The sequence below is a fragment of the Struthio camelus genome, chromosome 2 (assembly GCF_040807025.1).
Source record: "Struthio camelus isolate bStrCam1 chromosome 2, bStrCam1.hap1, whole genome shotgun sequence".
Taxonomy (NCBI): Eukaryota; Metazoa; Chordata; class Aves; order Struthioniformes; family Struthionidae; genus Struthio; species Struthio camelus.
In genome coordinates, this window is record NC_090943.1 from 16102194 (window position 1) to 16129918 (window position 27725).

Below are 27725 nucleotides of genomic sequence, written 5' to 3' on the forward strand. Positions count from 1 at the left end.
GACCGCGGCAGCTGTCAGGCAGGGCAGCCTGGGGCGAGTAGCTGGCCGCGAGCACGCTGCCCGCTGGCTAGCGCGTGTGCGCCTGGTCCTTGGGAGCAGCCCAGCTTACTTTCCCTGTTGTCAGTGTTCCTTTTGTATTATTTGAATAACCAGCTGCATTGTTAATGTGCAAGGACTGGTTGTTTTTTATAAGACACTTTTTTGTTTCTTTTAAAATAGAAAGATGAAAACTACAGAAGCCTACCACGAGATACTAGTAGCTGGTCTAACCAGTTTCAGAGAGACAATGCTCGTTCATCGTTAAGTGCCAGTCATCCCATGGTGGACAAGTGGCTGGAGAGGCAAGAACAGGTAATATATATGCATATATATATTACTTTATCAGTCTAATCTTTATGCTGGTCCAGAGTATTATGAAGAAATATATTCTTATGTGATATTGGCTCTTTAAGCATAATATAAGCACCAGAGGTCTAAGGACTAAAGTTGTAATGGAATCCTCCTGCTTCCAAAGACTGCGTTAAGACTGAAAATGGACAGCTGCAAATTGTTTCCTTTTTGAGTCATATGCACATTTCTACGGTGTATGAAATGCTGCTGTTTACAGCTGATACCAACAGGGTTATTTTATGCAGAGAGTATTCTCTTGGTAAACGGTTTGCTGTTGAAAAGCTACACCAGAGTAGCCAAATGTGGACCAGTTTTGGCATTGCACTTTCAAATACTTTTTATTCTTAACCTTATATATTAGTTATAAATTTGAAGAGATTGCTGTCATGCTTATTGCTACTACATTAGTATTACTTTTAATCATGGACTTTTGGGGGACATCAAATAATTCCAGCTTATGTTTTTTGCCTTCATTAATAAGCTGGGAATCATGAAGAGTTAAAGGTCTAAAATTAAGATTTTCTAGCAATCATATATTCATATATCTGAAAATTTTCAAGAAGTTTCTTCACATGTATAATGAAAATGCATCTTCACTATAAAGACTACTAATGTGTCAGAAAACCTATACATAGAATAACACATTTATAGGATTATTACTCTGCTTTTCTTCTTCATATAATGTGATGTGAAAATGTTGAGGTTTTGCACTGAACATAAATATGCAAATGTTGTACTTTGTAGTGATAGTATATAAAAACATGATTTGCTTTATAAAGAGGAGATGTGAAGTGAAGTTTACCGCTTGACAGAACTCGATCTTTTTACGCTGTGCCGTGTGGATGGAGGGGAAGTTTTAGAATCCAGAACTGGGCTGATATTTTGTGACTGATCTCTGTCACCCACAGAAGTTGTATTAATATTTGAAGTCCAGAATCACCAGAGGCTTGGGTATTCCAAATATTTTTGTTTCAACGCTTTTCTTAATTAAACAGGAACGTAAGAAATATCACACTCTATAAAAAAAAAAAACTAAAACCAAATGTGCGCTATTAACTAATTTTTTATTTTGTGATTGGCTGCAGATTTATTTCAGTTCATGTGGTTTATGACAAAACTCTGTTCTTGATAGCTGTACGTTTTCTTCTGCACGTTTGAAGATAGAAGCTGTAGTGGTAATTCCATTGCTGTTTTTCTCTGAAGAGAGGTAGAATTAGTATAGATTAGTTTAACTGCTGTCTCTGTATCCATATGCATTGAAACGTAAAGTTAGTGCCTAGATTTGAAGCCATCTCCTATTACAGTTTTGTTTGATTTTTCGAGGAATATTTTCATGCGTCATTAGATTTTCACTGTGGCAGTTAATGAAACCGCTGTCTCAGCGAAAGAAGTTGGATAAGGAATCTTAATAGTGATCTTAGAAAATGTTGACTGTGTGAATATTTTAATATATGAACATCCGTTTTCGAAGAAGTATTAAGTTTTATGGTGATTTTGGTCTCCAAACAACTTAACTAGGTGAATTTATTCATCAGTTAGGAAAATCATTGGGCACTAGCAGTAGTTTCAAAGTGTACTTGTTACTTTAGCTAACTGATTGAAATCTGATCTTGCAAATTTCTTATTTCTTCTGAGCAAGTTTTCTGGGATTTTTTGTTTTGTTTGCTTCATTATACTTGAGAAAGCGAGAGAGAGAGAGCGCGCACGAGCATTCATTCATTAAATTTGTTAATGAGTCCGCATGTACCTGGAAGACCAGGATCCTTTTGTGGTTTCATATCAGCAGGACAATTAATTAGACTGAAAGCTGTTTACCAGGGTTTGAACAGCAGAAGGAAGCCCATATTGAGAAGGGAATGGAGCACAGCTCTGCAGAGGGAAGGAGCGGAAGGGCCTGGCTGAGAATGCAGTAGTTACAGACAGAAGTATTCTTCATTCTTTTGGGGGATTTTAACTCTAACATCCTTTTCAGCATCACCTGTGGGCTTTTTGTTTTTCACTGTGCAAGACTCTCTCTCTTTTTTTTTTTTTTTTCAAATCTAGCAGAGTTTTCTGGAATGCTTGATAAGCAAACTAGAGAGTTCAGAACCTAATGACATTTTTGTTCTTTTATAATGACAAGTGACAGGGCAACAGGTTCTATGTTTATATAGTACCTGTTGTTGAAACTACAAGTAGATAATTGTGCCAGAGACAAAGTCCAGCCTTATGTTATTGTCCATGGCTTTAAGTATATCGTTTGCTCAAAAAAAAAAAAAATTGAATTTATAAGCATTTCCATCCATTTCGATACTTAGATTGTACATAACTTGTTTTTTTTTTACCACATTCTTTTCCTTATTTTCTGAATATTTGCCTCTTTACTGAACCTCTGTGTTCAAAACCATAAAACTACTGTCAGTGGAAATGAGTAACGTGAAAAGACATGCAAAAAAGAGAAACTCACATAATTAGGCTGCAGTGTAGTGTGCTAATCTGGTATAGTCAATTCATCTAGCAACTTCCAGTCATATTCCTGTGTATTCAACAGAATCGTGCCAGGGAGCTGGAACACGCTGTGCACCCTACCAGTACGTGCTTAGAAAGTAGCAGACAGTAGGTCTGGCAAGAAATGAAAGGCAATGACAATGCCAAGAAACCACTAGGGCAGAATTGATTGCTGATATCAGGGATAATAGTCTTGGTCTAATCTGGCTTTATGGCTCTGTGGACTAGACAGTAGTAGAAAACACTGGATTCATCTTGCAGGCTCCAGAGGCTTGCTGTTGGTTGAAGGTTTTTTGGAGATGCTGCTCTCAAAGCTTGCTGTGCAAATTCTGGCCTTCTCAATATAAGGAGGAAAATTTCCATGATGGTCTTTGTCAGTGTCTAACATAGATAAACATTCATTGGAATTGTGCTTTGAGGATTGGCGGTGTGATGCGTCAAAGAAGCGCAGCTATTTTTATGTGGGCCACGTCTCATTTCCCGTAAGCCGAGCTGTAATCACTGCAACATCACAGCTTGTTCTGCAACTGAAACTGCAAGAGACCTTATTTCTGGGAAGTCATTATAGACTGCTAGAGCAAAGGCTAATAAGGGCATAGAGTTAGATATGTTCTAGCAATTGTTAAAGTAGTAGTTATCCTCTAGACTTGTCAAGGTTTTAGGGCCTTAAAATGGAGGAAGGCATGAAGCCTGTGAAAATTTTTGGAAGTAATTGGTCTCACTCCTATCTATCGTGCTTTACTCTGTTAAATTAGAGTGATGCATCAAAGGACTAGAAAAGATTAATTCTGCCTTCTGAATCCTTTAAGATATTATGGTTCTATGTGCTGGTGAGGTATTTCTGCCTATAGATTGTTCCCAGTTTAGTTCCAAAGTCCTCGGTTATCTGCAGGGCAGATTGATCAGTGTAATTCTCAGAAAGTTTTGATATTTCTAAAGCCCACAAAGTAAGTTTTGTAAAACTATTTCTACCAAAGATGGTTATTTTGCCATTATAAAACCAAAATTCCAAATAAGGTTTCAGAATACCTTTAGCAAATTAAAATTTTAATATTTTGTTCTTGCTGTTTGGCTTGATCATTTCACTAGTTCTCTCTTATAAGTTGTCAAATACAACAAATTTGCAAAAAAAATTTGCGAATAAAATTTTCAATCTTTAATTTCATTCTGAAATCCTTTAAAAAAGGAAATGTTTTTTGTTGTTGTTTATTATCCACCCTCTATTCCACAGCACTTTCTTTTCCCCCACAGCAATCAAGCTTTGAGGAATTTGTTGAAAAAGCTTACATTTCCCCTGAAATTTATTCATAGATACGGTAATAGCACTTGTTTTTGGGAAAACTTCTTTTTCCTCAATTCACCTTAAATGCTGCTCAAGTCTGATTAAATCTCGAATCATGCTGCTTGAGAGCAGGGAGACACGAGAAGGCAACAAATGAAAGAGTTAAACTTTTCACCAATTTGTTAAGTTTAAGTACACAGAAGGCTTCTCTGGGGTGGTCATTTCAGTTTCATTAGTCAAATATTGAAACTGGCAGCAATCAGAAAACCTTGAGTTGAAACAGTATATCCTTTGCTCTGCTGGAGGGGTTTGTTTCCGCAGAAGGCTGAAGAAGCGCCCCGCTGCTCTGTGTGATGGGAAAAGGGGCGAGAACAGCAGGAAAGGGAAATGCTGCTTCTGCCCTGTTTAATTTAGGAGCAGTTGATCAGATTTGCAATGACAAAGATATAGGTTCAATTAAAACTCTATGTAAAATAAAATATACGTATGTATATGAGTACATTTATATTTGCTAGTGAACAAAAGCAGGATAATTTATTGTTCACAGTGCTTAGCAGCTTGTTTACTGTTGTGCAACACCCATCACCTTTTTTGAAATCAAGAAAGGTTTAAATTTAGGAGATGAAATTAGATGTCGTGGTTAGTACTGAGGAGCAGGTCTGACTCCTAAATCCTACCAGCTTTTCTAGTATCTAGCAAAAGTCAGAAAGGAAAGCAGCTCAACTGTGTTCTGAAATGGGAAGTAACCAGCTTGTGTCGGTTACTACTGCTATCTTTTTGAGCAGAAATTCACTCTATAGAAAGCTGTTTTTACCATATTGCCGCCTTCTTCCTGTTAGTTGCTCTTGTTCGTGACGTGTGTCCGTGGTGAAATAGAATTCTGCTCTCGTACAGTTTCTCTGGTTCTTGTTTCAAGAATGGGATCAGATGTGCCAGTAGTGCTACGGACTTATTTCTCCAACCGCAGAGTACCTGCCTTCAGCTTTTATTTTTCTCAGAATAAGACCTGCTTCAATATGATTAAATATAAAATTTTAAAACATTCAGATGCCATAAAGCAGTGCATTTCAGCACTGTCAGCGAAAAAAAAATCCGCACTTTAAAATCTGTGAGATGAATTGGTCAATTGAAATCACTGAATTCCTTTGGTTTCTCATATTCAGTTTACCTATGATGTCAAATTTTTCATTTAACAACAAAACACTGCATCTATTTTATGCTTTAATGTTAAAGAATAGGACGTAGAAATGTAACTCATGAATTTGAGCTCTTTTTTTATTTTCTGTTTCATTTTTTGGGACCCATATGAGACATAGTATTAATGTAAAGTAGGCGTTCTGGGTGTGCTGTAGCAGTAGAGCTAACGTATGTAAACACATCAGTTTTCACTGGTGTACCTCTTCTGTATTTCTCCTTGCCCGAGGAGACTTTTGGTTTTGCTTTTATGTTTTATCATTACCGTGACTATACAAGTTTAAGGTCTGCAATTTCTATGCTTCGTAAACAGGGGAGGGGGAAGGTCTTGGGTGAGGCTGTTCTGATCGCAGACTCCTCTCTAGTCTCTTCTTTTTATGACTAATCACACCTTTGGGCTGTTTTTTGCACGTACAGCCCAAACTTTTAGTTGCTGAATAATTTTGTATAGCCTTTGACCTCCCAGAAAAGCACGGCGGTGTCGCTAGTCCGTACAGGATCACAACTGAGAGGTTATTCTGTTGGCTGGTTTCCCTGTCCTCCCTCAGCTGTAGTATTATAGCACTAGGAAAATACCGTAGCGAGTGAGCTCCAGAAATCTGTATTTAGGTGTTTACAGTGTGAGCGTCTGCCTATAAATACCCAAGGTACCGGAGAGCTGTTCAGGTCCGCCTGGAGCCGAGTCGTGTGCCGGCTGGACTCGGCCGAGGCGCCCGCAGCTGCGCGGGCTCCGAGGGGCGCGGAGGCACCTCTGCCGGGGGAACCTTCCCGAGCCCGCTCTGTCCTGGGCGGCAGGATGCTTGAAAGGGGGCACGGGAGGGTAAAGCAAGCTTGTACGATGGGCCGAGAAGTTCTGCTTTTCTAGCGACGCTTGCCTCTCAGAAATACAGCCTTGTCTAGATTTGTGTCTGATTAAACATGAGTATACTAATACACATATTTTAAAAATATTCTCTGAATGTGTGTGTATAAGCACAGAAACACTTATAAAGAGAAAGGCTTATCGTTATGTTGAAAGCATCCGTATGTGCAGACACAGAATCGGGTTTCAAGCTGTTGTATGCGATGGTTTTAAGGAAGTAGTAACGTGGAAGGCAGGAGTCTGTGCATCTTTATGCAAAACAGACGTTCCTGGACATGACCTTAATTGTATATTTTTGAAAGAGATTTTTTGTCTTAATTGTCTTGCAGTCATGAACGGCTCTTAGCTTTTTTCAGTGCTGAAGGTTTCAGTTTATATTAGATAGGAGGTTGGAATAAACAGCTTTATTGCTTGGGGACAGCAGGAGTAGTGCAGTTTTTATAAACAGTGTTTCATGCTGGCATCTATCTTGTTCTCCTTGGAAAATAATCTGTCATTTCATACTGTGTATTAAATAGGTGAGACAGTTTCGGGGCTACAGCCGGCATTCAGATGTACGCCGCTGTGTAGATATGAAATCAGTGGCAGAATATAGCTCTGCGTGTAGAGAGGTGGTTATAGTCCACGACTTTTTTAAAAAAAAAAAAGATTTTTACCAAAAAAAAAGTTATGGATTTTTTAAGTATTATAGAAAAGGAAATGCTTCAGGTTCAGGTGAACATCCTCACACTCGGGCACGCTCGTCGGGCATCAGTGCGAGCATGGCCAGGCGCGCCGGTGGGCTGACGTGAGGGTGCAGCAGAACCGTGGGCCCTGCAGAGCCTTTCCGCAGAGCGCAGCGGGGCCTGCGTGGCAGTTTTAGCCTAGCTGGTGTTGATACGCTGGTGTTTTCCTGCCCGTTTGAACCAAACTAGTCAAAGAATCATGTTGCTGTGGTAGTTAACGGCGGTTAAGTTATGGTACCGGGGATGTTAGTAACACTCTTTTAAATTACTTTTGGAGATGCTGTAAGAACTTTGAAATAAATTATTGCCTTTGGTTTTGCTGCTATTTTCTAAATAACTGTCTTAGCATCTCACAGTATGGTATTATCTCTGGCTGTATTTGCCTGCTCTCTCTCTACGATAGCAGGACAAGATAGGGGGATTTGAAAAAGGATGTTTCACCTAAATGATGTTTCAGGTCTTCCTTTTCTTCTTCCAAAAACTTGTTTTCTTTTTCTCTGCTCACTCTGTGAAGAGGTTTTGTCTTTTAGTACATCATATTTCCAGTGCAGACATGTGCAATGCTGCATCCCAGCTAGATGCCTTGTATTATTTTCTTTTGTCTCTACTTTTTATTTAACATTTTCTATTAATGTTTTTGGGGGGGAAGAGGGGGAGGGTACTGACTCTGTTTGCGTGGTCAATAGTAGAGTTGTTCTCTGTATTTTCCTAATAAGTTTGTTGCTACCACTGTGCTGCATCCGCAAAAACCCTGGAGGGAAGGCGTTACAGATGGTTCCTGCTCAGCCCTGTTAGCGGCGCAGGAAGCTGGACGCGTGCGGTGCCTCAGCTTTGCGGCGCCTCGGCGGCGTGGCGGGCTCTCTCCCGGGCTCGGGGCTTCGGCCGAGCCCGCCGGCAGCGGCGGGGCAACGCGGCCGACTCGGGGAGCGCGTGAGCAGCGCCGGACAGCACCCTTAACTGCAGAGCGCCAAAGTAATGCTTCAGTGAAATACATTAGTAAAATTAAAATTTGTCTTCATTCCCTTGGTGGGTAATACAGTTAATGAATATAGATCTAACCAAATTAAGATAATTTATTTCATTAGTTTACAGCACTGTAAAACTTTTCAGGGCGGCATGGCCCTTTTATACAAACCTGAAATAGATGCAGTTCCTTTATCCACTTCAGAGACCACAAAGGGTAAAAGTTTTAAGTCTATTAAACCAATTCTGTTAATTGTGTCTATAGGGGATTCTCTCTCGCCCTTGGTAAAGCATCCTTCATTTAAAATTCCCATCATGCTCATCCTGCTTTCTGGCCTTTTAAACAAAGTATACATATGTAAATGATTATTTGCATCATTGCCCCTTAAAAAGAAATTGTACATTTATATTTCAGAAAATGGTAGTGATAGTAAGTCATATTGATATTGGGCTTTTTTTCCTTACATTTCACCTTCCTCTTTGTTCAGCCTTTTTCTTCTTTCTGCGTACCTGCTTTATGGTTTGTGATATAGGTTCCTACAGAACAGCTACCAGTTATTCAGAAAAAGGAGATGCCTTCTCATAGCTCTCATAATCCCTCATATGTTTTATTTTCTGGCATCTTGAAGTCATTATGTTTCATGTTCTGTCAGAAAGATACAAATTAAAATCTCCCCCAATTAAATCATAAGATAACCCAAGATAAGAATTTGCTTGATTTTGCCACCAAGCCAAACTTTTATAATTTTGCATTACAAATCTGTCTGTGCTTAGCTAAGGCTTCAAATTAACTTAATTTTGGGGGAGTTATTTGGAGTTTTGGGGGTTATTTTAACCAAAAAATCCAAAGTTCAATTCCGGAACAGAATATCTGTGACTTGAAATTGAAAAATAAGAGCCTTTTTTTTAATGAGAGCTTTTTAAAAAGAAAGTAGGCTGATTTTCCTCACAGTATGATCTGTTTTTTCTCCTAAATGGCTAATTTTATTTTCAAGAAAAATTCATATTATAAATTTATAGTGGAAGTTATATTTCTTCCTACAGTAAAATAGATCAGTTTAGTCAGACAGGGATGTAGGTCTCTGGGCTCTTCACTTCTCACCCTAGTTTTTGGATGTGAATCAGGGAAATTACTGCTGAGTCAGGCAAGCCTGTTAATTCTAACTGGAACAAAAATGAAGTGAGAGAATGGTTATTTTAGTCAAAAAAAAAAAACAACAAACAAAACCTATAACAGATTTTACCTGAATGGGAGGTTATCCTTAACTAGTTTGTAGAATAATAGCAGGATGATTTTTGCACTGTTTTTCTTTACATGAGTTACTAGGTGAGGAGACCGTGCTTTCAGTAGATGCCTAAGTTGGTCCTTTCTATGACGGAAGAGGGAGTGAATCAGATCTCTCATTGATGTAAATAACAAAGGCGCTTATTTTTTACGATCCTGTGGACAGGTTATTTTAATGACATGATTGCACTTTGCTATAAAGGGGAATTGTACTGTCTAACTTAGAGTTAATAATTGAATTAGATGGAAGTAATTTGTCTGGGTTTTTGTTTTATTTTGGGTTTCACATTTAATCTTGATTTTATTGCTTAAGTATGAGCATTTCATTATTGAATTTAGTACTCCCTGGCTGTATTAAGTGGTTACTGTAATTTATAGGATACTTTGAAGATTGTCATGAATCCTTATGAAGTGACACAGCAAGATTTAGTGAGTGCAGCAACTGAGTGAATGCAATTACGTAATATGACCTAGCTGATGTGATATACCGTAAGATCTTAATTTATTTCATCAGTATAACTAAAAGAAAAAGAAGACAAAGGACCAGCCTTGCCGATTCATTCATTGCCTGATTTGAAAAGAATTCTATTCTAAATTTGCCTTAAAACTACTTGGTGTTGCATGTGAAATGGTTCAACCTGAACAATTTCCAGGGCCAGAGAGGGGAAAGAGGGAGAAGAAGAGTTAGGTTGGACAGGAAATCAGCATGTACTACACAGTTTTTTTTTTTCTTTTATGAGTTACATGCAAAACAGAAGAAACAGCAATCTACTTCATTTTGTTCTGTTTTTGTTTTGATCTGATCCTGTTAATAAATGGTTAATAGAGTTTTCATAAGACCCAGCAACTGTCGACTACCTCATGGCACTGATAAGGATTTTTGCCAACAAAGGACCAAAAGAGGGAAAAGGATTTGCAAATGATGTAGTAGGTGTAGCTGAGAGAGGTTCATAGGTACATAGAATTAAAACAAATATAGCACATCTACTGTTTCCGTGAGGAAGCAATAGATCAGAAATGTTACAAGAAGCAAGGGGCACCACAAATATTAATGAAGTAAAGATTTTCTGTAATATAATTCTGCAAATATTTTATTTTTGAACGAGATATTCCTTTTAATTTTTGATTTCTTACATATTTTAAAAATAAAAATTGTTACCTAAATTCCATATTAAGGCACCACTCACTTTCATGCCAGCTGCATGTGATTGTTTCCAACTTCATTTGGATTGAAATTTTTTTTTCCAGCTCAGAGACGACTGTTTAAAATATGAGTAAACTCAGTTTACTATTCACGTTATTTTAACACGTTTGCCACTGAAGGTACTGTATGTTTTCACAGTTTTAAAATAAGTTTTTCTGTTTCATCTTTTTTTAAGCTGAACTGCCAGAGATAATGGCATGATTTTAGCTTTGCTCTTCTTTTAAACCGTACACATAACCTAGACTGGCTTTTCTTTTTGACTGCTGTCCCTTTGGTGCAAACAGCCGACACTTAGTACGGGGCTGGGAATTCAGGTGCAGGCAGGAGCTCTGGGACTACAGTTCATCCTGCACTTGTTCCTCCTTGCTTCCTGCATTTATTCCTCCACCTATTTCTCCTGCCTGGGTAATCATGGTGCTGTTGGGGTTGAACCTGTTTGCCTTCCTCCCAGAAAGGTGGAGGAGGCCCCCGTGAGCTCTGCCTCCTGCTTCTGTCCTCAAGCCAGACAGTAGCAAATTCCAGTTTCTGCCCCTCCACCATTTTTATAAGCAAGCATAAGCTCTCTGCTCTCTGGTTACCCAAGGACCTAGTTTAAACGGGTAAAGTCAGACAAAAAGGGTACATTTACTTGTGGCTTGATGCTGTGCCGCTGCAGCAGTTTCTAACAGGTTGGGAATAAAGGTAAAAAATGAGACAGTCCACTTGAAAAAAGATTAAGTAGACATACTCAGTAGGATAAAGTATCTAAGTCAGTTGCAACATTAATGTTAAGGCTAGCGTACGTACATATGCAGCTATTTCCAAGAAGAAATATTTGTCCTTTAGGTTGTATATTGCAAACGTTTTTACAAACTGTGGAATAAGCACCTCTGGAGTGAGGTATCCAAAATGAACAAAACTCCAGATTCTTCTAATATTTCTTCAGTGTACTAGGCAGTAAGCCAGTGTTGAACCACTTTATATTAAAGCTTAATTTCCTCCTCCTTTTGAGCACATTGATTTGTCTTCAAAAACCTTTACTTTCCTAATGCGTAGGAATTCATGATTGCTTATAATTTCAACCCATTTATCCAAAGCACAGACTAAATTAAATGCCCCAAAAGAAAGCAGTCATATCTGTGAGCATCTCTATTTAAAATTATTGAAACATACATTAAGTATTCCATCACACCATTTTTATTTATCTTGATTTTCTGGGTAATAGCTATAACAACAAAGCATAGATTTTATAAAGTAACCCTATCAGTATTTCTTACTCGTAGTTACTCTTCATCACTATAAATAGCTGTCTCTTCATAAAGGCTCTTTTAACTCAACCTCTCATCAAAACTGATGGAGTTTGCGGTGATTTGGAGGTCGGCAGAATTGGTCCCCATGCAAGAGAAACATCCTAGCATATTTAAGTAGGATAGTGGGTATTCTGGCACTCTGGGTAGGTGAAACGAATGGGGTTCAAGGACTCTGCCGTTTTTCTGAATACACAAATGCTGATCTTACTGTAAAGCTAAAGATCTGGTAGAAGGCACTTCAGTGTCAGAGGACAGCAGAAAATTTTGGGAGGTAGGCGGGGAAGTGTTTAGATCAGGAAGAAAACAAAGTGCGTATTTCTGAATCTACGTAAACTCATATTCCCACCTCTTTGCAACTTGGTTCCCTGGTGAACTGTCTCATGTTACTGCTTTCCTTGTGCATTTTTCTGCCATTTCTGAGGCTTGGGTGAATCCAGTGCAGTGCATGCATCTTTAGCATGAAACTGGGACTCTGTCTCAGGAAGGTGTGAGTAATTTCTGAAATCACCCCAGAAGTCCTTCTGTGGTGTTTCAGCAAGGCAAACAGCAGTTGCCCCAGTTCTGTCTGTCTGTGCTGACTGGAAGTTGCTGGTTTTCCTGTAATAAAAAGTGGTACCTTTTTAGGTCATCTGAATATGGAGCCTGTGCAAAAGACAAAATTTAAGCAATTCCATGACAGCATCTTTCTGTTTGCCAGCTAACTTATAGGAAACTTTTCCTTTCATTCTATAATTTACGGTTCTGCATTCTTACTACTCATTCATACATGCATTAGAGTTAGGTAAAATATATACTTGATTATATACTGGAAATATGGAACATTAAAAGCAGCAGACAGATAACAAATTTATATATTTAGAATATTTAGAAATGCTGTTGGTGATGACATAAATGTGTGCACATATATATGCATGGATGTATATATTTCAGTGTTTCTGTACATAACTTCTAAAATTTTTTTTATGGCAAGTGCTTTTCTTCTAAAGCACACAGTTCATTTCTAAACACATTCACATAATGTAGTTTCGAGTGACTTTCCTGATACTATATTTGTCCTGATAATGTTAGTAAATATTTTAGAGGAGAGTGCCTGATGTAAACTTCTTTGCAAACTAAAAGAGGTAATAAAGAAATACCAGTTTGTTCTCTTTGAATTTTTACTTTACTTTTATAGGTCAAAAAAGCAGTAGGTTTTGTGGGTAAATATCTACAGCTAGATTAAAAATATGTTGATGGCATAAGATGCTGTTTTTTTTTTTTTTTAAATGATGTGTAGTAGTATCGATTTAATTTAGTTAACATTTAATATTTATCTGGAACATTAGTCTTAAGCAATGTGTTTTAAAAGTGCTAATGATAATTATTTATCTTCTGGTATTAAGAAAATTTTTCAGAAAAGCTTACCTTAAAACACATACTTAGTGCACATTAATTTCTCAGCTTTCAAATCTTAGCTTATTTTTCTTTCTCAATATTAATACTGATAGTTTAAAGCATGATAATTTTTAGATAATTGTGGTAATTGAAATCACAAAGACCCTAAATAAGATTAGAGACGAGCAAAATTATTAATGTAGTAAAATTTAACAATGCAGAGTCTTGGAAACATGGTCTTGCTTCCATCTGGAGCATTAAGTTTAAATAGAGTTTTAAGAATGTTTCAGAAATGCTCAAATAGCCAGTTCATGCTCGATCCTGTAATATTATAAATCTGCAAATGGATTCTGTGAGTCACCTCTCGTCTCATTTACACAGTTAAAAAAAAAATGTATTTTTTCCTAAAGATATTAATTTCACAGTTTGGGTAGCTTAATTTTCTTGCTGTGTATTTTAGTAGACTGCCAGTGCAGATATCACTATGTCTGACACATCATTTTTTTCCTGTATGGTACTGTATGTTTTGTGGCTCTTGTGCAGCAGTAGACTGGCCCAGAAATCACAATCTGGGATTATTGTCTTTGTGTATCCTCAAGGAGTAATATTTTAAAGTCACTGCATCTGTTGGTACTTAAAAGTATGATTTTTACTTTTTATTTTTGCCAGTTTTTACCATCTGCGTGTCTGTTTTTTGGCTCCTTGATTTAATTTTTCAGTTTAATTTCTCAGTTGCAATGGGATTTCTTTCTTTCTCACACATGCTCTTTTTGACTCATCCATCAACTTACTTAAAAAAAAAAATTACTTACAGCAGTTGCATAGTAAAATACTTGGCCTTCACGATTTGGATTTTTTAATGATAGCTTTTTATTGAGTCTTTCCTAGCAAATGCATGTCATTTTTGGAAGTGAAATAACTTTTATTAGACTGTGTTTAAGTTTTGAAAAATTAGTTTGGAATAAATTAGAGAATTTTGGCGGGAAAAGCCAGCTTGGTCACAGTAAACACGTTCTAGTCTTTCATACTCATTTAATTTTTAATGCCCAAGAGGGAATAATTTTCTGGAGAAATGTGTGTTATAATCATAAACAGACATAATTCAGTAATTTTCTCATGAAACATTGGCTGAAGTTTTGGTGCTAATGACTTGAAACTCATACAAGCAGGAACGTTTTCATTTAAATTCCAAGAAAAATACTAATGAAATACATTAAAATAGAAACAAAACATATATGCAATGTTTTGCAGACTTTTCAGTAAAAGGGGAAGTATCTTCATCAATTAATAGAAGTCTCGTGAATTTAGACATGTTCTAGCATTTCGGTTATATCCTGATAGAATTTGAGTCATTTTATTAGCTTATCCCTGAAAAGTTCTTTCAAAAAATTACTGTATGTAAATAACTGTTTTTAACATACAAGAGTAACTATATGGCACATCTATCAAACATTCTGCTTCCATATATGTTTATGAATATTAAAAACTCCACTGCTGCTATGATCATTTCTTTTACATACGTATAGTTGCTTATAACTTAAAATATAGTGTATTCCTTCGGGACAAGTTGAATGGCTTTTTAAAAATAAGCAGGTTATTTTTAGCTTCTTTCAAATATTTTTGTAACTGAGAATTAAAGTCTGTTTTTACTTTCTGGCATACCTGCTTGCTCTGCTCGTTGCAGACCTGAGTATGAGTCTGCTTCCTTTTCAATCTTCCTCTAGTTTCTCATGAATATTTGTGTGCTGCTGCCAAGCGAAAAACAAAAAATGTAAGCATTTTATTAAAATACCAGCATGAACAGGTGAAGATGTGTCCTTTTTTGCTTGTGAAGCTTTAATAAAGTTGCTATACTTTCTATTCTGTGTGGTCTACTTTGAATTATTTTTCTTAACAGTGATGGAGACTATTAAAGGCCAAAAGAAATATTCTGTTCACTTGAGAAGACTTTTTTTTAAAAGGACGCATTGCTGGGAAATACTGTGTGGTAAAATCAGTCATCTTGTCTTCTATTTAGGTTTGCCTCTACACTATTTCTCTTCCAAATACACACTTAGACCTTTTTTACTGTGTTATGAAACTGGGAGAGCATACTGCGTTTTCTCCAAGTGATTTGAGCTTTCATTCTCACTAAGTTATTGTTGTGGCTTGCTGAAAAGATTTTGGTTTGGAGAAAGAACAGTGTTAGTGCCTTATCTAAAATTCTCAGTTGTCCTTAAAAAATCTTAGTAAGGTTTTCCAGTTTTACTAAGAAAGATCCATACAGACCCTATTTAAGAGGTATGAGAAATGAGGTACAATTTATACTCCCTTTTCAAAATTTGAGCTCCAAAATTATACCTGACTTTAAGGATTTTATTATAGTCAGGCTTAACTTCCTGATTCCCTGACAAATGTTCTTTTCCTGGTACTTTAAGTAAAGGGGAAAACTGGAAAAACAAAATAGTACGCGTTTCTCTTTGTGCTGTGAGATGTATACTGAATTCTTACACTGTCATAACGTCCGTGCACAAATGGACGTAATTTAGAAATGATAATATGTGATTAAGAGATTGTTGATCTTTATTTCTCTGTGGCTTCAAGTCTGAGCAAGTTTTTCAGTACTATAATTTATTGTCTGTAGGGCTGTTTAGAAAACAACAGCGAAAGTATTCACCTCTGCTGCTTTTTTTTACCTGGCCCATGGGATGCACACTGGGACTGTTTCCTGGCAAGCTGGAGTTGTCCCCTCTGTGCTTGTGGCTCCCCGGAGCAGGGCGCTGCATTGCTCCAGCACATCTTCTGTAATTCACCCTCGCTGTGCTTTTGGAAAAAGTGCAACAGGGAACAGAGTGCACTCTCAGCAAGTTTGCTGATGATACTAAACTGGGAGCAGTGGCTGACACACCAGGGGACTGTGCTGCCATTCAGAGGCACCTGGACAGGCTGGAGAGGTGGGCAGAGAGGAACCTCCTGAACTTCAACAAAGGTGGAGGGTCCTGCACCTAGGCAGGGATAACCCCAGGCACCAGTACAGGCTGGGGGCTGACGTGGTGGAAAGCAGCTCTGCGGAGAAGGACCTGGGAGTCCTGGTGGGCAACAAGTTGATTGTGAGCCAGTAATGTGCCCTTGTGGCCAAGAAGGCCAGTGGTGGACCCTTCTTTGTGGTGCCCAGCGACAGGACAAGAGGCAATGGGCGCAAACTGAACCACAGGAAGTTCCATCTGAACATGAGCAAAAACTTTCCCATGAGGGTGACAGAGCACTGGCACAGGTTGCCCAGAGAGGTAGTGGAGTCTCCTTCCCTGGAGATATTCAAAACCTGCCTGGACGCGATCCTGGGCAATCTGCTCTAGAGGACCCTGCTTGAGGAGGGGGGTTGGACTGGATGATCTCCAGAGGTCCCTTCCAACCTCAACCATTCTGTGAACAAATTATAGTATTTGGGCTTTGTGCATGAACATATAGCGCTGAATGTCTTTGAGCATGTTGTAATGTATGCTTGGACATGTGCGTGCTTAGTTCCTTTGATTTAGTTCCTTAGTTTCCTTTTCTGTTGAGAGAATTCAAGCAACATTGAGCGAGGGGGTTTCTAAGTGCGGGAGAATAATCCACTAATTTCCACTAATTTCTAGCAACATCCTATCTGTTGCTCCTACCTTGAATCCAATCTATTTTAAGTCTAAGTATAATCCATATCTGACTGCCAGACACTCAGTCAGGCTTTACTATATATTTGCAAAAGCTCGGGGGAGGCTAGATGTAAGCTTCCTTTCTAGATAAAGTTACCCAACTGACTGGTACATTGAATTCATTGAGGGTAGGAAGTGTTAAGTTCAATTCATTTCCAGCCCTTGTACTGCAGTCATTTTCTGCAACGATGCGTAAGGATTGATTACCATAGTAACAGTGTTTTAGCTTGTACAACTGTGAATGTGGTTAATGATAATAGAATTATCTCGTCATTTTAAATCCTGTTATGTTATTAGGTCATCTGCACCATGCTCTTGCTATGTGCTCAGTGATTCCCCATAGTATATCTTGTAGTTCTTTGTCCAAGCTACTTTTACATGTGTTGAGCAGTTGGAGTCCTGCTTCTTCCCTTGGGAAACTTTCACAATCTGATATATCACCCCATTAAGGATTTTCTTCCAATATTTAGCCTCATTTCACCTCATTCCTCCCAGCTACATGGCTTTGTACAGTTTGGAAGTTCTAGTCCGATCTTGCCTATCAAGCCGTGGCAATGAATCCTTCTTGTTCCTTACCTGTATTTGGGCTTTTCAGGATTTTTTCATGGGAAAAAACGAAGTTCTAAAACTGTCACTTTTTGTTCTTTTTAACTACATCATATTGTTAGCAAAGTGTCTAGTACTAAAATACTCTTCAAGCAGCCTGAGTTGGTTAGATAAAGAGCTTCCAACTTTCCAGTTGTTAAAAGTGTATGCTTCAGCATATGCACCCCGGAAAGCGTGTTCTTCCGCATGACTGTATGCCCCACTACACTTGATAGTACTGTGTAGTGAGCGGGAAGGTGCAATTTCTTAAAGTGAGAGAGTTGCTCCATAGCCATTGTCACAACCCAGCAGAAGCATCCTTTCAGTCTTCCGGCCTGGTTTGATCAGTGTAAGTGTGGGGTGGACAGAAATATCAATACGGTCCTACACACGTATAGATTTATCCTCTTCTGTGGTCGGGGTCTGTTTCTAAATCTTTTTTGTAAATTAGTTGGTTTTTCCACCATCAAAAGGAATAATTTCCAGCCATGTTCATGGAGGCATAAACATGGAAATGAAGTTGTTATTCTTTCCTTTCGGCTTTTCATGGCCTGTGCTAAGTTTGATTGGTCGGACCAGGAATCAGTTTAAAACAGGTGAAATAAAGTACGTTTTGTACAGCAGGCAGCGAGGCTGTGGAGTGATCTTCTATAGTCGCATGAGGTTGCCTGCAGATATGTTATGTCATTGTTATTCTCTTCACCTACTTTCTTGAAAATAGTTGAGAATTTAGTAAGTAAGCCTGAAGCGTATCGCCATCCCTTCAGTACCTGTTGTTCCCACTGCAACTTCCTTTCGGTTTTTGAATAATTTTCTCTTTGTTAATATCTTATGGCATACAGCTACCAATTTCCTTTTTTAAAAAGATTAATTTAAATATTAATAAATACATATTACATTAATATTCATCTAAACTATCCTGAGAGGGTAGAAGACAGAATTGCCATTTGAAATCACTTTTAGAGCTCACTTGCTGCAAAAATATTTGATGCTGCAGTAAAATTCGGTTATACTAGTTCTGCTACACTTCTATCATCCACTAATTATTTCATTTGAGGAGTTTTTTTGCTAGGTTGGAGGTGGGGGGAGAGATAGCACTACGTTTTCCAATATGTTTCCCTTTGAGGCTTAGACTAAATCACATTTCTCCGTATGCATTATCTTACATTTATTCAAGTTCCAATTTCCTCAGTCACCAGGCTTCTCAGTCCACTGGCTTGATATATATATATATCTGGAAAGTCTCTCAAAGCTTACTGATTGTATTTTAAAAGATTATGTTTTAAACCTAAGTTTTATTTCACTGGCAAATTTTATCACTTTATTTTTAGCTTGCTCTTCCAGATTGTTAATTCTTTAGGTAACATTATCTTGCCGTCAGTTCCTTAGGAAAGCATTAGCTTTTCTAGTCTAAAGATTATTTTAATATTTCTTTGTTCTTGTGTGTATATAGACTCTCTGCTCTTGTTCTTTCTGTTCGTTACTGTATTTAGCATGGATATAAGCAAAGAGAGAAAGACAAGTACATTTCATTAATTTTATGGATTCCTTTTTTGTGCATTGCAAGGCATATAGCGCATGTGTACAATTTCTTCAAGGGTTTTTGTGAAATTAATCAAACGGCAAAAAAGTTATAATTCATTAATATTAAGGAACTTTTCTGAGCCCATAAGTAATCCAGGGTTAAGCTGTGCTTATGCATTGAAGCACTTAGTAGGGACACTAACAGTGGGGAACCTGCTGATTTTAGTAAATGAAAATTCACAGGTTTTAAGCAAATTCATGTATGCGTGCCCATATTTACTTGTTGTCTTCAAATCATATAATTCTGTGAGAACACTATGAACCTCATTAATTGCAGTGAGAAATCACAGCCTTTCTTACACAATTTTTTTTTCTTTAACTGATTTCACTTTTATACTGAAGCAGCTCCTAATTGTAAGATATAGTGACCTTTATATCTTATGTCAAAGGTTCACTGTGTAGCTTCTTTGTGAGTGGATTTATGTGATGATACGTTTTCTTCTTTGCAGCTAGTCGGGAGTATTGGTAGGCCAGTATTGTCTGTTCTCAAACTCTCTGGCAGCTAAGGAAGTACAAAATACGCTCAAGTCCTAACAATATCAAACCTAAACTCACAGGGACTGAGCAAAAGCTTTGTTGGCAAATTACTGCAGTTACCTACTACAGTGATTCCTGTCCTGTCCTCTAAAATAGCCAGAGCTGGCCATAACAGGATGCTGGATTAGTTCAGCTAGTTAGTCTGAAAATCAATATATCCTGTGAAAATGGAAAGTAGAAGTTCCCAAAGATACTACACAGAAATATGGTGGAAGAAGAGCTCAGTGCGGCTGTATTTCAGAAGCTGATTGTTTCTGAAACCCCCAAGTTTGCTTTTTCTGCGAGTTTCTTCAAGCTTTTCCTTCTGTGGCATAAAGAAAGAAGCTTCATAATGGGAACATAATATTGCTTTCTTTCCCCTGGTTACCTAAAAGTAGGTTTGTACATAGTTTCACTAAATTGGCCTGAACAGTTTAACCAAAATAAACATTTCTTCAAGGCGGCCTTAGATAAGGCTAGCTTCATTGACTGACTAATCTGGGTTGAATGAGGTTTATCATAAATTGATAACAAGTTCCTGTACATTTGGAAACTATCATAGCCTTCAACTAGTTTCTAACTTATTAAGCAGCAACTAAGAAAACCTTTTGCCATTCTGGCTCCTTCTCAACTTCAGTTGACCTCCAAATGGTTGTGTTAACCTTAAAAAGAGTGTTTATATAGAAAGCCGTATATAAACTGATGCGACTTTTTCATGAAGAGAGGCACTCAGGCACATCCCTCTCCGATGTGTATATGACTGCCATACTTTCAAATTTGTTTTTTGGATGGCATGCAGGTAGAGGGATTCAACCACAAATTATCGATGAATTTTTTGTTGTTGTTTATACATCTTGGATTTTAATGAACACAGGAAGTAGCTCTCAGAAGCGTTGTTATCCCTCTTAATTTGGCCTCAGCTAAGGAAAGCTGTGAAATTAGAGTTGTTTATATGAAGCTGCTTAGATAAATACTTATGTAGTGACAAATGACAGAAGTTCTGCTGTAGTTTAGCAACTGATGGAGAGAAAAAACAAGTTGTGGAAAATAGGTCAGCAAGGGCAAGAGGGATATACTCCTGAAAGGCACGTTCATTTTGAAAAATCAGACAAGTGCTGAGATGGCAACATAGTAAAAAAGACACAATTATACAGATGAGTTAGATAGATGGGATTCTGAAGGGGGCAAAAGAAGAGGGATGTGATTCAGTGTAGAACAGCGTAAGTTACTGAGTATTGAAAAGAGTAGCTTGAACCCTCTGAGGAGAAATTATCTGAGAAGAAATTTTTAAAATTAATTACATTGAGAAACTGCTACCTTTTCTAGTGCAATCAACAAGGCACATTTTTGAAATGTTTTCTGTTTTTTTGTCCATCTTATAGTTAATCTACAGCGTGTCTCTGGGGCTGTGGTTCTAGGATTTATGTGATTTCCTAGACTTTCTTGCTCAGCATGCTTCAAACAAGGAGCCATCTTTGGTGTTCCTGGATGGCTTAGTGAGGAATGAGTTGATGAAAGGTGCAATTGGGCTGTTGATCATGTTTCATCGTAAGTTATGTGGCAGGTTTGCATGTCATAGAGGGCGTGTAGTTGTGCCAGTGCAGAGTTGAGACCAAATGGCGCACAGTGACCTGGTGGTTTTTTCCAGCTTCTCCTGGTTACCAGTCCCCTTTACTTAAAGTTTTAATAAGGAAAGCAATCTTTTGTGCCTCAGTTTCCTTAAATACAGAAGGAACGCACAGAATAACATTGAATCTTCCAGGAGGTGCAGTGAAGCTAAAGTCATCATTGTCCATGAAGCACTTCACCATACTGTGCTGGAAGGCACTACAAAAGTCCAGAATACTATTTATTTTGAATTTGATTTAATGCTTTTGATTAAAAAATTAATAAAATTGTCATAGAGCAGATTGTAACCCTGTAGGCACTTGAAATGGAGCATTCATAAATGAAGCATTTACTAAGAAGTTTAAAATTGTTTTTCATGTTGACTTCAGCAAAACAAATTGACCAAAGAACAATGAAAAATGCTATAGTATTTTCTGTTATTAAAATGGTGCATTTATTTGGTGCCTAAGGTAAAACCTATGTTGTGCAAAAGAGCAAGAGAAAAGAAAAGAAAAGAAAAGAAAAGAAAACCGCAGAAGCCGAATAGAAGCCGAACAGTGAATAGTTGAGTGTCTCTGTGATGGATGAGGTGCAAGACAAAAGATGGCACAGTATGTGATTCTGCAAAAGAGAAGTAAAAGATAAAACTGCCGAATGTTAAAGTCTCATAAGTCAAGTTTTGCACAGCAGCCAAGAGTGCTTGCTGCGGCGGCGAGGCCGGGGCGCTGCGTGTTGCCGTAGCGGTGTCGCGGCTCTCCCCTGCGCCGAGTCTGGGCACCAGCGCAGCCCCGGCGGCTCCCCAACGGCTTGTGCCTGCCACGTGCGCTTGGGGACGACGGGCAGCCCGGAGCCAGAGCTTTCTTTGCTTTAGTGGGTGGAAGAACTGAAACAGAGAGAATTAGCTTTAAGATATGCAAGTGAGTTATCCCTCAACTGGTGCGTGTTTGTCCGTCCATGTGGCATATAACATCGGAGGCCTTTAAAATAGAGGTATATATAGATACTTGTTCCTTCCAGTGATGGGAATTTAAATTTAAAGTGTCAGAAATAAACTATATATTAGGAAATGCTAGCAAATGAGAACAAAAGATGAATCAGTATATGACTGAGAAGAAAACAACGTGCTTTTCTTTAAGCAAAATGATGATAAAATAACGGTTATGTTTTTCTAATTATTTGAACTAACTGAGTGATTTTTAGTAACATAAATTCAAAACTTTTTAAAGTTTGGTTCCCTAAACAAGAGGAAATTCAAAGTTAAAGAGTTTATGCCAACTTCAGACTCCCACCGATGCAGAGACTTTATGGCACTGGAAAATAGATATTGCATTTTAATTAAATTTTTAAAAAGTAAAGTCTTTGATAAGCATTCTAATGTCATCTCTAAACAGTCCTGTGCCATGCTGAAGAAACTATCAAGAATTGAATTTTGTTATTAAAACGCCAGTGTGAGTAAAATGATGTTTTGTGTGAGAGAGAACAGAGTGCAATACTTCTAGCTTGCTTCTAAATTGACTCTTACACTGAGTACTCGAGGGGATCGAGCTGCTCGGTCTTGGCTGAAGCTGGTGAAAACCGTGCATGCTGATACCGATCTGCAAATCAAGCAACAAGGGACTATTTCAGATTAAAAAAGAAAAAAGAAATGAATAAGGATAAAAGAGCTATGAGACCTGTTTGAAAATTGCCTAATGACAAATTCAAGTTCCTAAATAAGAAATGCTTTTTGTATTCTTAAAAAAAAAAAAAACTGAGAAGGATGAAAATCGTGGTCTTTGAAAAGCTGAGGTGAATAATAATATATTCAGGAGCATTACAAGGAAATTGTGAACTGATTTATGCAGAATTTTCTTTCCTTTGTCTCGATATCAAGGAGAGAGTATGTGACTCATCTATAATACATTTCTGTAGAAGTCTTTCTTACCTCTAAACTTATACATGGAGGCACGCACATTTGTTTTTCTGTAGGGAAGATGTGTGTGTCCCAGTTCCAAGAATCCTTTGTCTTTTCTTCTGATTTTAAAAATCATGCAGGACTTGATGACTTTTTGTTAACATCTGTATACAGAGTAAGCCAACTTGTCAGATTAAGGCAAGTATTTAAAATTCTATTGTTCTACACTGGTTACAAGCAGGTGAACTCAATGTGGCCCTATTTATCGGAGAACTAATGCACATGCCTAACGATCTACTTTTATTAGAGGACTAACAGAAAAAACAAACACACTTTAATCATATGAGTACAGCATACTTCATTTCTTTTTACCTTAAAAATAAAATACAATCTTTGCTGTTGTGGCTTTTAAAATATTTTTCTTTTTGTTTCCTAGATGCAGAGATAATAACTCCCTGTGTTAGAGGTATATTGAGGGTTTTTTGTTTCTTTCCATAAATGCCAACTTCTCCGTATAAAAATGAATGTTAGTTTTTGATTTTTCGCTGCTCCTGAAACCCCAGATCTGTTCAACCTGGAACTGCGGCATATAAAAAACCTCCAGTTTTTAAAGAAAATTCTTCCATTTTGTAAAAATCACTCCTGTCATGAAATAATTCAAATAAAGCATCTGCTGCCAAAGCAGTGGCAATTCTTTCTATATACGTAGATATTTTACGAGTTCATCAGTGATCTTTGTGTGTGTGTATACATAGAGATGCATATGTGTGTATCAGTTAGCATGAGGAGTGGTAAGATAAATTGTACATGAACCAGAATTGCGTCTGTCACATGACAAGGGCTGTCTTCATACTGGGTCACCATATGGGGATGCCTGTGTAGGTGGGGTAAGTCCTGTGATATACGTGGCAAATGAAAAAAAGATCCTGCATAAAATCAGTCCTGACCTCTGGGCAAATCTTTCCAGGAGATTTTGGTTATATGTTGAGCTATAATTGTAGCCTTGTTTCAAATAATGCTGATAATTATTTCCATTAAAAGTATTTCCCATGACTTTCACATCAAAGTATGACTTTGTAAATCTGTATTTAATCTGAAGCCTGATATCTGTTTTACATGGGCTGATCTTGGTGGTCTGTATGTTATCCTATGAACTATATAAAAAGAGTATATAATTTCAGAGATTTGAACATGGAAGGAGTCTGCAGATAAGCCATATTTAAAATAAACAAAGAGAGAACATAGCCTTTCTTCTGTGAAACTTTTACTCTGCCGATATGTTTTGGGTCCTGAGGAATACCAGTAAGCAGTCTAAAAACTATAACTAGGCTGTTGCACAGAATTAACCCATTTTATTTTTAAGACAACAATCAATTTGAGGTAATTTGATATAGTTGTATGTGGGTGTAAAACATCTCTGATAGGAGTACTTCTCTTTGTAAAAATGTAATGGAAATGTCTATAGTTTGGTATTGATCAGATCTTCAGAAAGCACTTTAAACGCTTTGGCTAATATTGCAAACGTTGCATGTATCACCCTTTATATATTTTGAATATTTAACATATTGGAGACTAGTACTTTCCTGTTAGAGCTAAACATCTTTTAGTCTACTATCTGTTGTCATATTGTTTTTTAAAAACTTATTTTAGTGGACTCACCAATAGGCGGCACTATTAGCACTGAAATGTACTTTCAAGTCATAAGGAACCGTTTTGGGGGATTTCTGTTTCCTTTAATTGTTTTTGCTTCGAGGTTACTGGGTAAATGAACTATTCTCACAAATTCATTACATAATGAATTATCTTGAATTTTGTAATCCTTTAATTACTTTGCATCTAATAAAATGTTCAGAAAATAGGTTCTGGATCCCAAATATTGCCTGCTGATAAGGAGAGGAAGGGGTGACACTCGTCTGGTGTCTATGAGCAAGAACAGGCATCTGTGGCTCGGCATTCTATAAGCTGCTGTTGAGACATTTAAGACATGTTTTAATATTATTGTCTTCAGAAGTATCTTAACCAAAATACCTGGAGATCTCAAAGCTCCTTTGCAAGCCTAAATAGATTATTATCCCCAACATATGAATAAAGAAACACACTTTTAAGTATGTGCTACTATTGTATAGCAATTCTGTGCTGGGGTTAGGAAAAGGCCTAATATTTTCTTCATATAAATCCTTCTTTGGTATAAGAGACCATGAGATGAATCAGGTTAAGTCTGGGAACAATTTATCCATTTATAAATGAACAGAAATTCTGGGCACTGACTTATCATCCTCATTAGCATATTTTTATGCTGTGATTGTTATGATGATAATTATTTGTGAGCTGAGAGCTGCTGCAGGATTTGCTCACCATGGAATAGATATTGTGCTGCAATAACACTTGAGACTTCTTCAAAATGCCCCTTAAATGTGATCTAGTTGGAAGAGCTACATATTCTTCTTATCCATTTAGTATTTTTCTTCTTTGCAGGAATCCTGATATATGGATTCATTACAGTACTTGTCAGATCAATACACCTACTCACTCTGAATAGTACCTTGTACTGCCAGTAGTCCCAGGGAAGTCAGTAAAACTTTATGGAAGGAGAAGCTACTCTGTGTGCGGAAAAAGATGACTGTGATTCTGACCAAAGCGGCTAATATAATCTACAAAAATATAATTCCAATACAAATATAGATAAGTTTTAGAACTAACATTGCTTTAGAGATTGGTATGTTTTTCCTTCCCCGATAGTTCCCATTTTGTGCTGTTCCACTTGTATAGGTTTACTGATTAGCTCAAATATTTGCAAAATCACTTATTTTGCAATGTTCTTTCTCTGCCAGTGGTGAAGGCCCTTTGGCTACCTTATTTGCCACAAGTACGTTAGATCAACACTAGAAAGAGCCTTTGAGTTTTAATGCATTTCTTGCTGTTAAAGCTATCACTTTAAGGTCATGTTAAAGCCCCTTCCTTTAGAGGCAGGGCAGCAAGCGTATACCTTTAATGAGGTTTGCTCTGCCACAGGAGAATTAGTAGGTAAGCCCATAATGCTTACTGCATAATTTGCATTTTGGAAAGTTGTTTGGTGTCTATTCATATTCAGCCAGTTCTGTACAGCCCATTGCTGAAAGGTGGAGAAGTCCAGTTTACCTAATCCGTTGGAAAACCTTCATAACAATTGCCGTGTAGTCCAGCCTGTTCACACTGTGGTACACGTTATTGAAAGGAATGCTTTTTTGCTGGTAGGGTTTATTCTGTTGCATTAAGTTGTTATCAGTGAAATTTCAAATTATTCAGTTTTATACTATACCTTTTTTTTCAGTTTCCACAAAACACTTAAAAGTCACGTGAAGCTCTCAGTTCGCCACTGTATCTCCAAGACAAGTTGTGAGTGAAATACTCATGGCAAGGAGGATGAAAAATTTTCTGTGTGTCTCTTTTCCCCTGAGAATGTCATGCTGTGTAGTTATCGATATTACCAGTCGGTTCGCAGTCGGTTCTGTTTGTGCTCTTTTTATCTTGAGATGCCCGAGAGGATAACTATGCACCAAACTGCTTAGGGTGGGCTGACATTAGTTTTGAGAGTACTCCACCAAAATAAAATTCTTGTTGTAAATTTTCTGTTCCTTTTTAAATGAGGTGTAATAACTTTTAATAATTTGCACCAGTAGAAACAAAACTCCCTAATACACGCTCTGTCCAAGACCTTTTATCCGGTAAGAAGCAGAACTGGCAAAATGTCTCAAGTTAAATTCTTTAGCAAGGAAACTTTTGTCTAACAAAGTGGAAGTCTTAAAGTGCTCTCATACTTTTATTCAATGCTGTTCTACTGTAAAAAAGAATTTACTGAAAACTGCAGTATAATCTAGTAAAAAGATTCTTTAGTGATGTCTACTTTAAGTGGCCGAGCAACGTCTGTGTTGTGCGACTCAAGTTAGTATGGCTATCGGTGTGGCAGAAATGTATGCCACATAATCGTTACGGAACAGATGCATAATATTTCAGTGACATTTCACAAGTTGTCGAGCCCCTAAACACCATGGACTTTAGTTAACTGCTAAACTGTACATAATACATTATAAAATAATTGAGATACTATAGGGCTTGTCCTATTTTTGGTAGTGTTATAAGGCTTTAATATATGTTGTTAGAAGAGTCATTAGGTACAAAATTTAGCGGTAGTTAGTCAAAGCTGAATGAAGTGTAGCGTAGGCTTGCCAAAGGAAGCTTGCATCAAACTAATTTTTATTCTCTTCACTGGATATTTGATGTTTTGGTTTTTTGGACAAAAGGAAATAAAGCACATCTTTCTCAAATCTGAAAAAAACCATTTCCTTCCAAGACATTTTACAGTATAAGTAGTGCCACCACGCAGTCAACCGATTTTAAGGCTCAGCTTGATCAGTTTATTAAAGGGGATATATGAGATGATTGCCTGTGATAGCAGGGGATGAATTTGATATTCATCTGGAGACCCAGGAAATCCCTTCAATTCTCTGTTCCTCTATGTCTCTGTGATATCTATTCACTGTTTTGACTGAGCAAGGCAAATTTCATTTCGGACTAGTGAGGCATATAGAAACTATATGAATATTGCAATTTCCAATTGTGGGATGACCCTGCTGCACAAGGATGTGAATGACATAGGAATGATTGAGATATAAAGGGAAAAATGATTCACTTTCTGAGTTTTTTTTATTTTGGTTTGTTTAAGCAGTTGATGGTTTAATATGGTTTCTTTCCCTCTCTCTCAATTACTGATAATAGCAGTGCACCTAGTACAGAGCTGATATGGATTACACAGAGCTCTCTTCTAATTATATG

At 37.5% G+C, this 27725-nt stretch overlaps 1 protein-coding gene across 26 annotated transcripts in view; it reads left to right on the plus strand.

Moving 5' to 3' along the window:
- Positions 1-27725, plus strand: part of PARD3 (par-3 family cell polarity regulator) — a 468531-nt gene that overhangs the window by 206821 nt on the left and 233985 nt on the right. For 14 of the 26 annotated variants that reach the window (XM_068934363.1, XM_068934372.1, XM_068934368.1 and 11 more), the window contains exon 5: positions 220-351. The exons of the other annotated variants lie outside the window; for them this stretch is intronic. In XM_068934363.1, coding sequence (XP_068790464.1) covers positions 220-351 — 132 coding nt within the window. The remainder of the gene's footprint in view (positions 1-219; positions 352-27725) is intronic. 26 annotated transcript variants of the gene reach the window in all.